The sequence below is a fragment of the Salmo salar genome, chromosome 24, assembly GCF_965601325.2.
Source record: "Salmo salar chromosome 24, fSalSal1, whole genome shotgun sequence".
NCBI lineage: Eukaryota > Metazoa > Chordata > Actinopteri > Salmoniformes > Salmonidae > Salmo > Salmo salar.
Window position 1 is genome coordinate 23,065,733 of NC_138314.1, and position 12,381 is coordinate 23,078,113.

At 45.1% G+C, this 12,381-nt stretch overlaps 1 protein-coding gene across 2 annotated transcripts in view; it reads left to right on the forward strand.

Annotated features, from left to right (window-relative positions):
• LOC106585552 (uncharacterized) overlaps positions 1 to 12,381 on the forward strand; it is a 68,869-nt gene that overhangs the window by 37,501 nt on the left and 18,987 nt on the right. For both annotated transcript variants that reach the window (XR_001323973.3, XM_014171895.3), the window contains exons 4-7: positions 2,190 to 2,336; positions 3,026 to 3,177; positions 3,276 to 3,393; positions 9,851 to 9,992. Coding sequence is in view for 1 of the 2 variants with exons in the window: in XM_014171895.3 (XP_014027370.2) it covers positions 2,190 to 2,336; positions 3,026 to 3,177; positions 3,276 to 3,393; positions 9,851 to 9,992 (559 nt within the window). In the remaining variant the exon portion in view is untranslated. The remainder of the gene's footprint in view (positions 1 to 2,189; positions 2,337 to 3,025; positions 3,178 to 3,275; positions 3,394 to 9,850; positions 9,993 to 12,381) is intronic.

Genomic DNA, 12,381 nt, shown 5'->3' on the forward strand with positions numbered 1-12,381 from the left:
CATCCTCAGAGAGGGAGGAGGGGGGGGGGAAGGGGAGGAGGATTCAGGAGGGAGGAGAAGGTAGCAAAGAGCTTCCTAGGGTTAGAGGCAGATGCTTGGAATTTAGAGTGGTAGAAAGTGGCTTTAGCAGCAGAGACAGAAGACGAGAATGTAGAGAGGAGGGAGTGAAAGGATGCCAGGTCCGCAGGGAGGCGAGTTTTCCTCCATTTCCGCTCGGCTGCCCGGAGCACTGTTCTGTGAGCTCGTAGTGAGTCGTCGAGCCACGGAGCAGGAGGGGAGGACCGAGCCGGCCTGGAGGATAGGGGACAGAGAAAATCAAAGGATGCAGAAAGGGAGGAGAGGAGGGTTGAGGAGGCAGAATCAGGAGATAGGTTGGAGAAGGTTTGAGCAGAGGGAAGAGATGATAGGATGGAAGAGGAGAGAGTAGCGGGAGAGAGAGAGCGAAGGTTGGGACGGCGCAATACCATCCGAGTAGGGGCAGAGTGAGAAGTGTTGGATGAGAGCGAGAGGGAAAAGGATACAAGGTAGTGGTCGGAGATTTGGAGGGGAGTTGCAATGAGATTAGTGGAAGAACAGCATCTAGTAAAGATGAGGTCAAGCGTATTGCCTGCCTTGTGAGTAGGGGGGGAAGGTGAGAGGGTGAGGTCAAAAGAGGAGAGGAGTGGAAAGAAGGAGGCAGAGAGGAATGAGTCAAAGGTAGACGTGGGGAGGTTAAAGTCACCCAGAACTGTGAGAGGTGAGCTATCATCAGGAAAGGAACTTATCAAGGCGTCAAGCTCATTGATGAACTCTCCAAGGCAACCTGGAAGCCGATAAATGATAAGGATGTTAAGCTTGAAAGGGCTGGTAACTGTGACAGCATGGAATTCAAATGAGGAGATAGACAGATGGGTCAGGGGAGAAAGAGAGAATGTCCACTTGGGAGAGATGAGGATTCCAGTGCCACCACCCCGCTGGCTCGATGCTCTAGGGGTATGCGAGAACACGTGGGCAGACGAGGAGAGAGCAGTAGGAGTAGCAGTGTTATCTGTGGTAATCCATGTTTCCGTCAGCGCCAGGAAGTCTAGGGACTGGAGGGTAGCATAGGCTGAGATGAACTCAGCCTTGTTGGCCGCAGACCGGCAGTTCCAGAGGCTGCCGGAGACCTGGAACTCCACGTGGGTCGTGCGCGCTGGGACCACCAGGTTAGAGTGGCAGCGGCCACGCGGTGTGAAGCGTTTGTATGGCCTGTGCAGAGGGGAAAGAACAGGGATAAACAGACACATAGTTGACAAGCTACAGAAGTGTTGTTTCTTGTATTATTGTCTCTTGTGTCTTTAGAGAACTGTTTCACTTTGATATCCTTTTTCTTCTGTCCTGATTTTCTCTTTCTTTTCTTCTGTTAACTAGATATTCTTTGTTGTTCTTCATTAGCTAGCTAGCTTCTTCCAAAAGAGTCCCTAGCAACTGCTTAGCAACTGGTAAACAATTCAGCTAGCTAAGATAACTACAATTTTATGAAAAATAGTTATTTTTCAAAAGCCTATCTTCTTTGTTTGTTGCTTGTTTTTTCTCCTATTCAGTCTTGCAGTTTTCTTTTGCTTTTTTCCGATGTACTTCACTCTAAAAACCATGTAAATGTCAATATTTGTAGGAGCTCATTTTTCAGCTGCTGCTGCTCAAATTGGAGTTCCGGAATTTGTTGGTATTGGATGTGTTGGTATTGGTACCAAACTGCCTTTACCCTTTTTTATCTATTCTCTTCATCACTCTCCATATTGTACACAACGAGAAGTCTAAATATAGTAAATCTTTCTCAACTAGAATCTTGCTCTGCTTGTCACAATTGAATCATGTGTTTGTACTTCCCTAACCCAAGGTCTCTGGCTTCTCTTTAAATTACATTCTCTGTTTGCCATTTATGTCATTCCATATATTCCATTAAGCAGACCGAAAAGCCCTGAGTCCTAAACCCTTTGGGGAATTTAAGTAATGTATAATTGATTATTTGATACTAACTCACAGCAAACTTTATGGGACAGTATAGTTGATGTCCTGAAAACCCATGAGGTTTGACTTTGCCTGTGGCCTTTTGTGACACTGGATGCCTGTGTCCACTGCTTGGTAAGCCCACTGCCTGCATGTGCTGACTCTGCTAGTCTGGTTGTATGTTCTGACCCTGGGGGCTCTCTGTCTCTCTCTGTGCCCAGGCCGTGTGTCTCTGACCCGGGGGGCCTCGCTGCTGGTGGAGGGGCTGAGCCTGGAGGACGAGGGCTGGTTCGAGTGTCGCATCCTGCTCCTAGACTGCACCACAGACGAGTTCCGCAACGGCACCTGGACCTTCCTCTCCATCACAGGTGCAGCTCAGTGGATCTCTGTGGCAGTCAGAGGAACTGGACCTACAGGACATGTCATCCTCTAACTGCCCACAACCATCAGTGTTTTCCCTTTAGAATATCCTCAACATCCTCAGCATGTCCCTCTCCTGTTTATCTTCATATGGAGTCTTTTTTTCAGTGTATGAGTTGTTGTTGCATAATGCTCAGTGTTTTACACAGTGCTCACGACACGTCTCGTCTCGCCACAGGGGACGTAGACACAGTGCACGTGACCTCACCAGGATAGTGGAGGCTAAAGGGAAAACAATGTTTTGTGTTCAAGTGTTTCTCTTGTCCTGCATCCTTCTCTCCTCCTACTGTCACTCTCTCCTCCTCTCCTTTTCCTATTCTGTTTTCCCATTCACACACATATCAAAACACATGCCACTCCAATTTACTATCTACCTCTCATCCTCTCTTTCTTTCCATTTGTCCATCTTGTCTTATTTTCTTCCTCCCTTATGCATCAAATAGGATATCATCAGGGCAAGTATTGTGTTACATCCATGTAACGTACCTGGTTACTCAACATGTTTGGGTGATCAGTGGCCACGACTAGCTTACAGATATAGCAGTAACATAATTCATAGTTTCCCATTAGTAGTTAATTAACTAACTAGAGAATTGTGTTACATTTGTTTAAAGATCATCTAATTTTCACCCTGCAGCCCCACCTGTATTTATCAAGACTCCGCCTACCTTTGTGGAAGTCCTGCTAGGGGACTCCCTGACCCTCAGCTGTGGTGCCCATGGTAACCCTCGACCAACTGTTATCTGGCATAAAGATGAGGCCCCAATTGAGAATGGTGAAAAGATGGTGGTATGTAGAAAAGCTTCTGTTTGCTGTTGTTGGATGAAGATGTTGGTCATGATTCAAAGCATCTGCAATCTCTTTCTCTCTCCCTCCCTCTCTCACAGGTGCTCAATGGCACCTTATATTTGGCTCCCATCACCAGAGAGACATCAGGAATGTATAAATGTCATGTGTCCAACTCGGAGGGGAATCTGACCCATACTACCCAGCTGCAGGTCAAAGGTCAGTCTGACTATCTTCTAACCATCTGGGAGAGGCAGGCAGGTCCTCTGCGGACTTCTCATAAGCCCAATCAGCTCAGTTCGCTCACCTTAAGGGTCTCCAATGTATTAACCCCTAAAGGTTCATACATTAGTCCTTAAAACCTTAGGTCTGGTCAAGAAGACAAACCATTTAGTTTACTAACCATTTAGTTTACGGAGTGGCTGCGGATACATATTTTCTGGACCCCCTCTTCCCGTCAGCTAAAGGTCCTGAAGCTTCTGCGCATGTATGGGATTCCCTACTTTACTCATAGTCTCTGCTCTACTCATAGAGAACAGGCTACTCTGACGAATGGTGGTCGTTTAATAAAGTTAGATCAAAGCTGAATCAATGTTCCTAACATTAGGAACACCAGGATTCAGTACCCCTGTCTTTCTCACCACTGTATGTCTCTCATTGGAGAGGAGCCTGGAGAAAGGGAGAAAGAGCCTACACTGACCACACAAAGATTTCTGTCTCCACCTAGTGTGCTTGTCTTCTGCCTACACATATTTTTGCTACATAATTTCTGTAACCAAGATCTCAGGGTATTAGCAAATACATACACTGAGTGTACAAAACATTAGGAATACCTTCCTAACATTGAGTTGCACCCCCTTTTGCCCTCAGAACTGTAAATGAGAATGTGTTCTCAGTCAACTTACCTGGTAAAATAACGGATAAATAAATAAAAGAACATCCTCAATTCATATATATATATATATACATATATAATAATTATACGAATATATATATTCATTATGATTTAGATATATATATTTGGCCATTTAGGAATGTGTTATTCAATGTGTTTCTATGGGCTATAGTGGTTAAGGCCAAATTCAATATTTTAACAAATAATTTATACATATTTAGTTTGATACCTAAAGGTGTCCTAAAATTCAAAATCACATAGCTAAATTATCCATGGTAGGACCTTCTTAAAAAATTCCATATGTCAGCTTACAATTTTTCACCTGTAAAACTTGACCACAAAAATGTGTGCGTAAATTAGAGGTAAAGAAACACGTGCACAGAACGTGATTTGGAAAACTTCAGCTCTTGGCCACGTTCAGTAGCCAAATGTTGTTGAACATTGCAGATAGGAATGCCATGAATAGAGCCTATGTGATTCCTTGTTCAACATGTCAGAGAGGCATGTTTGTTCTACAACACATATTTCTCTCTGAACGTTCCAAAACGTTGCGTCCTGCTGAATGCGTCCCTGGGGAAAAGGGTTCCAGGGGGCTGGGATAGGGCGGTTACCTATGGATCCGCAGCCTCTGCCTTTAGTTTAACAGAAAGCCAACTTAAAGCACATATGTTTTCTGGGAAAATAGTCTGTGTAGCCATTTGATTAGCTGTTGAGGAGTCTAATGGCATGAGGGTAGAAGCTATTTATGAGCCTCTTGGACCTAGACATGGCTCTTCGATACCGCTTGCCGTGCGGTAGCAGAAAGAACAGTGGCTGGAGTCTTTGACAATTTTTAGGGTCTTCCTCTGACACCGCCAGGTCTGGAGGTTCTGGATGGCAGGAAGCTTGGCCCCGGTGATGTACTGGGCCGTACGCACTACCCTCTGTAGTGCCTTGCGGTCGGAGGCGGAGCAGTTGCCATACCAGGCAGTGATGCTCTCGATGGTGCAGCTGTAAAACCTTTTGAGGATCTGAGGACCCATGCCAAATCTTTTCAGTCTCCTGAGGGGGAATAGGTTTTGTTGTGTCTTCTTCTCGACTATCTTGGTGTGCTTGGACCATATTAGTTTGTTGGTGATGTGGACACCAAGGAAGTTGAAGCTCTCAACCTGCTCCACTATAGCTCCATCGATGAGAATGGGGGCGTGCTCGGTCCTCCTTTTCCTGTAGTCCACAATCATCTCCTTTGTCTTGATCACTTTGATGGAGAGGTTGTTGTCCTTGCACCACATGGTCAGGTCTCTGACTTCAGGTCTACCACTGTTGTGTCATCAGCAAACTTAATGATGGTGTTGGAGTCGTGCCTAGCCGTGCAGTCATGAGTGAACAGGGAGAACAGGAGGGGACTGAGCACGCACCACTGAGGGGCTCCCGTGTTGAGAATCAGCGTGGCGGATGTGTTGTTACCTACCCTTACCACCTGGGGGGCGGCCCGTCAGGAAGTCCAGGATCCAGATGCAGAGGGAGGTGTTTAGTCCCAGGGTCCTTAGCTTAGTGATGAGCTTTGAGGGCATTATGGTGTTGAACACTGAGCTGTAGTCAATGAATAGCATTCTCACATAGGTGTTCCTTTTGTCCAGGTGTGAAAGGGAAGTGTGGAGTGCAATAGAGATTGCATCATCTGTGGATCTGTTGGTGCGGTATGCAAATTGGAGTGGGTCCAGGGTTTCTGGGATAATGGTGTTGATGTGAGCCATGACCAGCCTTTCAAAGCATTTCATGGCTACAGACGTGAGTGCTACGGGTCAGTAGTCATTTAGGCAGGTTACCTTAGTGCTCTTGGGCACAGGGACTATGGTGGTCTGATTGAAACATGTTGGTATTACAGACTCAGAGAGGGAGAGGTTGAAAATGTCAATGAAAACACTCTCCAGTTGGTAATCCGTCTGGTCCTGTTGCCTTGTGAATGTTCACCTGTTTAAAGGTCTTACTCACATCGGCTGCGGAGAGTGTGATCACACAGTCGTCCGGAACAGCTGATGCTCTCATGCATGTTTCAGTGTTACTTGCCTGGAAGCGAGCATAGAAGTTATTTAGCTCGTCTGGTAGGCTCGTATTACCGGGCAGCTCTCGGCCGTGCTTGCCTTTGTAGTCTGTAATAGTTTGCAGGCCCTGCCACATCCGACGAGTGTCGGAGCCGGTGTAGTACGATTCGATCTTAGTTCTGTATTGACACTTTGCCTTTTTGATGGTTCATCGGAGGGCATAGGGAGATTTCTTATAAGCTTCCTGGTTAGAGTCCTACTCCTTGAAAGCGGCAGCTCTACCTTTTAGCTCATTGTGAATGTTGCCTGTAATCCATGGCTTCTGGTTGGGGTATGTACACACAGTCACTACTGTGGGGACGACGTCCTCGATTCACTTATTGATAAAGCCAGTGACTGATGTGGTTTACTCCTCAATGCCATCGGAACTACAGTCCTGTAGTTTAGTATCTGCTTCATCTGACCACTTTTTTTATAGACCAAGTCACTGGTACTTCCTGCTTAAATTTTTGCTTGTAAGCAGGAATCAGGAGGATAGAATTGTGGTCAGATTTGCCAAATGGAGGGCGAGGGAGAGCTTTGTATGTGTCTCTGTGTGTCACGTCCTGACCCTAGTAAGATGTCATTTTCTATAGTAGAGTAGGTCAGGGCGTGACAGGGGGTGTTTTGTGTTTTTCTATGTTTTCTATTTCTATGTTTGTGTTCTAGGTTTTCTATTTCTATGTTGTTGTTTTTTGGGGTTGATCTCCAATTGGAGGCAGCTGGTCCTCGTTGCCTCTGATTGGAGATCATATTTAAGTAGGGGTTTTTCTTCCTGGGTTTTTGTGGGTAGTTGTTTTCTGTTTAGTGTATGTCACCTGACGGAACTGTTGTCGGTCGTTTTGTTGTTTTGTTAAAGTGTATTCATTAAAAAAGTTAATATGAGCACTATACACGCTGCGCCTTGGGCTCCTTTAGACTACCCTCGTTACAGAACTACCCACCATGATTGGATCAAGCGGCGTGCCCGGGCTGAAATGGACACCTGGTCACATAGTGAGTGGACGGAGAGGAGAAATTGGACCTGGGGCCAGGTAATCGAGAGATACCGGAGCCTACCTGGGAAGAACGAGAGGCAGCCCCCCCAAAAAAATGTTTTGGGGGGGGCACACGGGTAGTTTGGCTGGGCCAGGGGTGAGGCCTGAGTCAACTCCCTGTGCTTTTTGTGGTGAGCATGTGCCTGCCTCTCGCACTCTCTCTCCAGTGCGCCTCCATAGCACAGTACGTCCTGTGCCTGCTCCTCGTGCTCTCCCTCCAGTGCGCCTCCAGATTCCAGTACGTCCTGTGCCTGTTCTTCGCACTCTCCCTCCAGTGGGCATCCATAACCCAGTACGGCCGGTGCCTGCTTTGAGCACTCGATCCTCAGTGAGTCTCCCCAGTCCGGTGAGACCGGTTCCTGCTCCACGTACAAAGCCTCCAGTGATAATCGATAGTCCGACACCTGTAGAGATGATCCATGGCACTAAGCCTCTAGTGATGATCCATGGCCCGGAGCCTGTAGGGATATTCCATGGCACGAAGCCTGAAGAGGTAATCCATTCCCCGGAACCTGAAGAAATAATCCTTGGCATAATGCCTGGAGGGATTATAAATGGTCCGGAGCCTGTAGGGATAAACCATGGCACGAAGCCTGTAGGAATAATCCATGGCCCGACACCTGTAGAGATAATCCATGGTAAGAAGCCTCCAGTGATGATCCTTGGTGCGGAACCTGTAGAGATGATCCATGGCATGGAGCCAGCAGCAACGGTCACTAGTCCGGAACCTAGTATGACGCCTCCCAGTCCGGAACCTCCGGCGACGTTTCTCCGTCTGGAGCCTCCAGCGACGCTCCTCAGTCCGGAGCCTCCAGCGACGCTCCTCAGTCCGGAGCCTCCAGCGACGCTCCTCAGTCCAGAGCCTCCAGCGACGCTCCCCAGGAGGCTCCGCTCCCCAGTCCGGAGCCTCCAGCGACGCTCCCCAGTCCGGAGCCTCCAGCGACGCACCCCAGTCCGGAGCCTCCAGCGACAGTCCGCAATTATCACCCTCCCTACCCTCACTTTTGTTTTGTGGTTTTTTGTTGTTGGTTTGTTGCATTCGGAGTCTGCACCTTTTGGGGGGGGGGGGGGGGGTACTGTCACGTCCTGACCCTAGTAAGATGTAATTTTCTATAGTAGAGTAGGTCAGGGCGTGACAGGGGGTGTTTTGTGTTTTTCTATGTTTTCTATTTCTATGTTTGTGTTCTAGGTTTTCTATTTCTATGTTGTTGTTTTTTGGGGTTGATCTCCAATTGGAGGCAGCTGGTCCTCGTTGCCTCTGATTGGAGATCATATTTAAGTAGGGGTTTTTCTTCCTGGGTTTTTGTGGGTAGTTGTTTTCTGTTTAGTGTATGTCACCTGACGGAACTGTTGTCGGTCGTTTTGTTGTTTTGTTAAAGTGTATTCATTAAAAAAGTAAATATGAGCACTATACACGCTGTGCCTTGGTCTCCTTTAGACGACCCTCGTTACACTGTGCGTGGAGTGAAGGTGGTCTAATATTTTCCCCTCTGGTTGCTCAATTAACATGCTGATAGAAATTAGTTAAAACTGATTTAAGTTTCCCTGTATTAAAGTCCCCGGCCACTAGGAGTGCAGCCTCTGGATGAGCGTTTTCCTGTTTGCTTATGGCGGTATACAGCTCATTGAGGTGTAGGTATGTAGACAGCTATGAAAAATACAGATGAAAACTCTCTTGGTAGATAGTATGGTCTAAAGCTTATCATGAGATACTCTACCTCAGGCGAGCAAAACCTCGAGACTTCCTTAGATATCGTGCACCAGCTGTTGTTTACATAAATGCACAGGTCCCCGCCCCATGTCTTACCAGAGGCTGCTTTTCTGTCCTGCCGATAGAGTGTATAACCCGCCAGCTGTATGTTCTTAATGTCGTCGTTCAGCCACGACTCGGTGAAACATAAGATATTACAGTTTTAATGTCCCGTTGGCAGAATAAACGTGCTTTCAGTTCGTCCCCTTTATTTTCCAGCGATTGAACGTTAACTAGCAGGACGGAAGGCATGGGAAGATTAGCCACTCGTTGCCTGATCCTCACAAGGCACCCTGATCTCTTTCCGCGAAATCTGCGTTTTCTTCTCCAGCAAATAACGGGGATCTGGGCCTGGTCGGGTGTCTGTATTTAATCCCCCCGTCCGACTCATTGAAGAAGAACTCTTCGTCCAGTTTGAGTTGAGCAATCGCAGTTCTGATGTCCAGAAGCTCTTTTCGGTCATAAGAGACGGTAGCAGCAACATTATGTACAAAAGAAGTTACGAACAACGCGAATAAACAAACAAAATAGCATGGTTGGTTAAGAGCCGATAAGACGACAGCCTTCCCCCCCCCCCCCCCGTCACCATTTTACTATCAGGGCCTGTATCCCCAAAAGCATCTCAGAGTAGGAGTGCTGATCTAGGATCTGTCAATATAATCTTATTCATTATAATCTAAAAGGCTAAACTGATCCTAGATCAGCAATTTTACTCTGAGATGCTTTGTGGATACAGGCCCAGAGCTACTGTGACACTTCCATCTAGTGGTGTATGGTCTATAAATGCACTGTTCTTGTCACATCAAATCCTCAGCTGTTATTTGTGTCCGCATACCTGTATCATTAAGGTTTATCAGTATGACTCACTTGTTTTACAACCAGAGAAAAGCACATGTATGCAGTAACTTAAATTCTCCCAACTTCAAAATAGGTCCTCCACTCATCATCATCGCCCCAGAGGACACCACCCTCAACATATCCCAGGATGCAGTTCTGCAGTGCCAAGCTGAGGCCTATCCCTCCAACCTCACCTATGAGTGGTGGAAACAGGGACAGAATGTCTACCATATAGAGTGAGTTGACTTTGACACATTGTAAACACACAAACTACAGTACAAACACAAACTTCAACACAAACACACACAGAAACACAAACTACAGTAGAAACACAAACACACACAGAAACACAAACTACAGTAGAAACACAAACACACACAGAAACACAAACTACAGTAGAAACACAAACTACAACACAAACGCACAGAAACACAAAGTACAGTAGAAACACAAACTACAGAAGCTACTGGGATCAGTGGCGGTCAGTGCAGTTTAAGATGACGAAGGACAATCTTTTTTATTTTCAAAAGCATGGCCTTATTTCTATTACAGCATATTGGATAACTGTCATTCATATTCCATTCACACAGTTCAATGTGACAGCGATAGGTTTAGGCTACTACAATACATTATACTCAAATTTTCCCTATATCCATCATGAGGTTGCTTCAACCTCGCCTATAAATGAAAGTTTACAATGTAGGTGCACACAGGTTAAGACATTTTTTTTAGGTGACAGACACATGGACAGTGACACATTCAATAATGCATTGCACACTCTTGCCTGCATCTTGCTGATCTAGGGTGTAATCATTAGTCCAACAGTTGCAAACAAGAGTTTCTATTGGACAAATTCAGGTATGCTTATCCCCGTTTCATTCCGTTTGCTTCCGTTTAAGAAACGTTATTCAAGAGAATCGGCGGAATGAATACACACCTGATCACGTGTAAACACAGTTCACTTTCACAGCAGCCATGTTGTATTCCTTCTCGCATCTATGCGCTCTCCTCCTCTCACCTTTTCCATTCGCTTGTGGACTTCAATGCACAACACATCAGCTGTATGTGACCAGGCAAAAAAAAACTTTCCAAGCCAAACCATATCATAACCGCTACACACAGCCTACATTGTTGTTACCATATAAGCTAAAGCAACATCATCATCAACATAGCTAATAGAACTAATGCGTTAGTAAACCCTTTACAGTCATGCAGTAATGTTACAGTGTATAGTCAGTAAGCAATTTAGCACTTACAACTCAGTTTTTCACAATTCCTGACATTTGATCCTAGTAAAAATTCCCTGTCTTAGGTCAGTTAGGATCACCACTTTATTTTAAGAATGTGAAATGTCAGAATAATAGTAAAGAGAATGATTTAAATGAGTGTAACTGAGTCAGGTTTGTAGGCCTCCTTGCTCGCACACACTTTTTCAGTTCTGCGCACACATTTTATATAGGATTGAGGTCAGGGCTTTGTGATGGCCACTCCAATACCTTGACTTTGTTGTCCTTAACTTCTTGGGGCTATGTGGGACGCTAGCGTGCCACCCGTGGTGCACCCTATCAACAGCAGGTGCATTTCAAGAGCGGCAAATTTGAAACCAAATAAATGTCAAAATTCAAATTTTTCAAACATACAACTATCTTACACCCTTTGAAAGATAAACATCTCCTTAATCTAACCACATTGTCCGATTTCAAAAAGGTTTTACGGCGAAAGCATAAAGTTAGATTATGTTAGAAGAGTACATTGACAATAGCTGTGTGTAATGTTTTGTCAATTCAAAGACAGGGTCACCAAAACCATAAAACCAGCTAAAATGATGCACTAACCTTTTACAATCTCCATCAGATGACACTCCTAGGACATTATGTTAGACAATGCATGCATTTTTAGTTCTATCAAGTTCATATTTATATACAAAAACAGCATTTTACTATGGCATTGATGTTGAGGAAATCATTTCCCTCCAATAACCGGCAGTCAAGTCAGCACCACAAATTAAATAATTAAAATTAGAAAACATTGGTAAAATATTATATTGTCATTTAAAGAATTATAGATTTACATCTCTTGAACGCAATCAACTTGCCAGATTTAAAAATAACCTTACTGGGAAATCACACTTTGCAATAATCTGAGCACTGCGCCCAGAAAAATATGCTTTGCTATACAGACAAACGGCCATGTTGGAGAGATCTAAAATCGAAAATACTATGTAAATAATCCATTACCTTTGATTCTCTTCATCAGATGTCACTTCCCGGAATCCCAGGTCCATAATGAATGTAGTTTTGTTCAAAAAAGCTCATCATTTATATCCAAAAAGATCCGTGTTGTTAGCACATGATCTAAGCCAGCCGGACTTCTCGTCATGAACGAGGGGAAAAAATATATTTACGTTCGTTCAAACATGTCAAACGTTGTATAGCATAAATCATTAGTGCCTTTTTTAACCAGAACATGAATAATATTCAAGGTGGACGAATGCATTCTCTTTTATAACGTATTGGAACGAGGGTACCCAACATGAACTCGTGCGCCAGAGTCTAATCGGCCATCACCGTTCCATGGCTCTTGTTCGGTCAGATCTCACAGTAAAAGACTCAAAACACTTTGTAA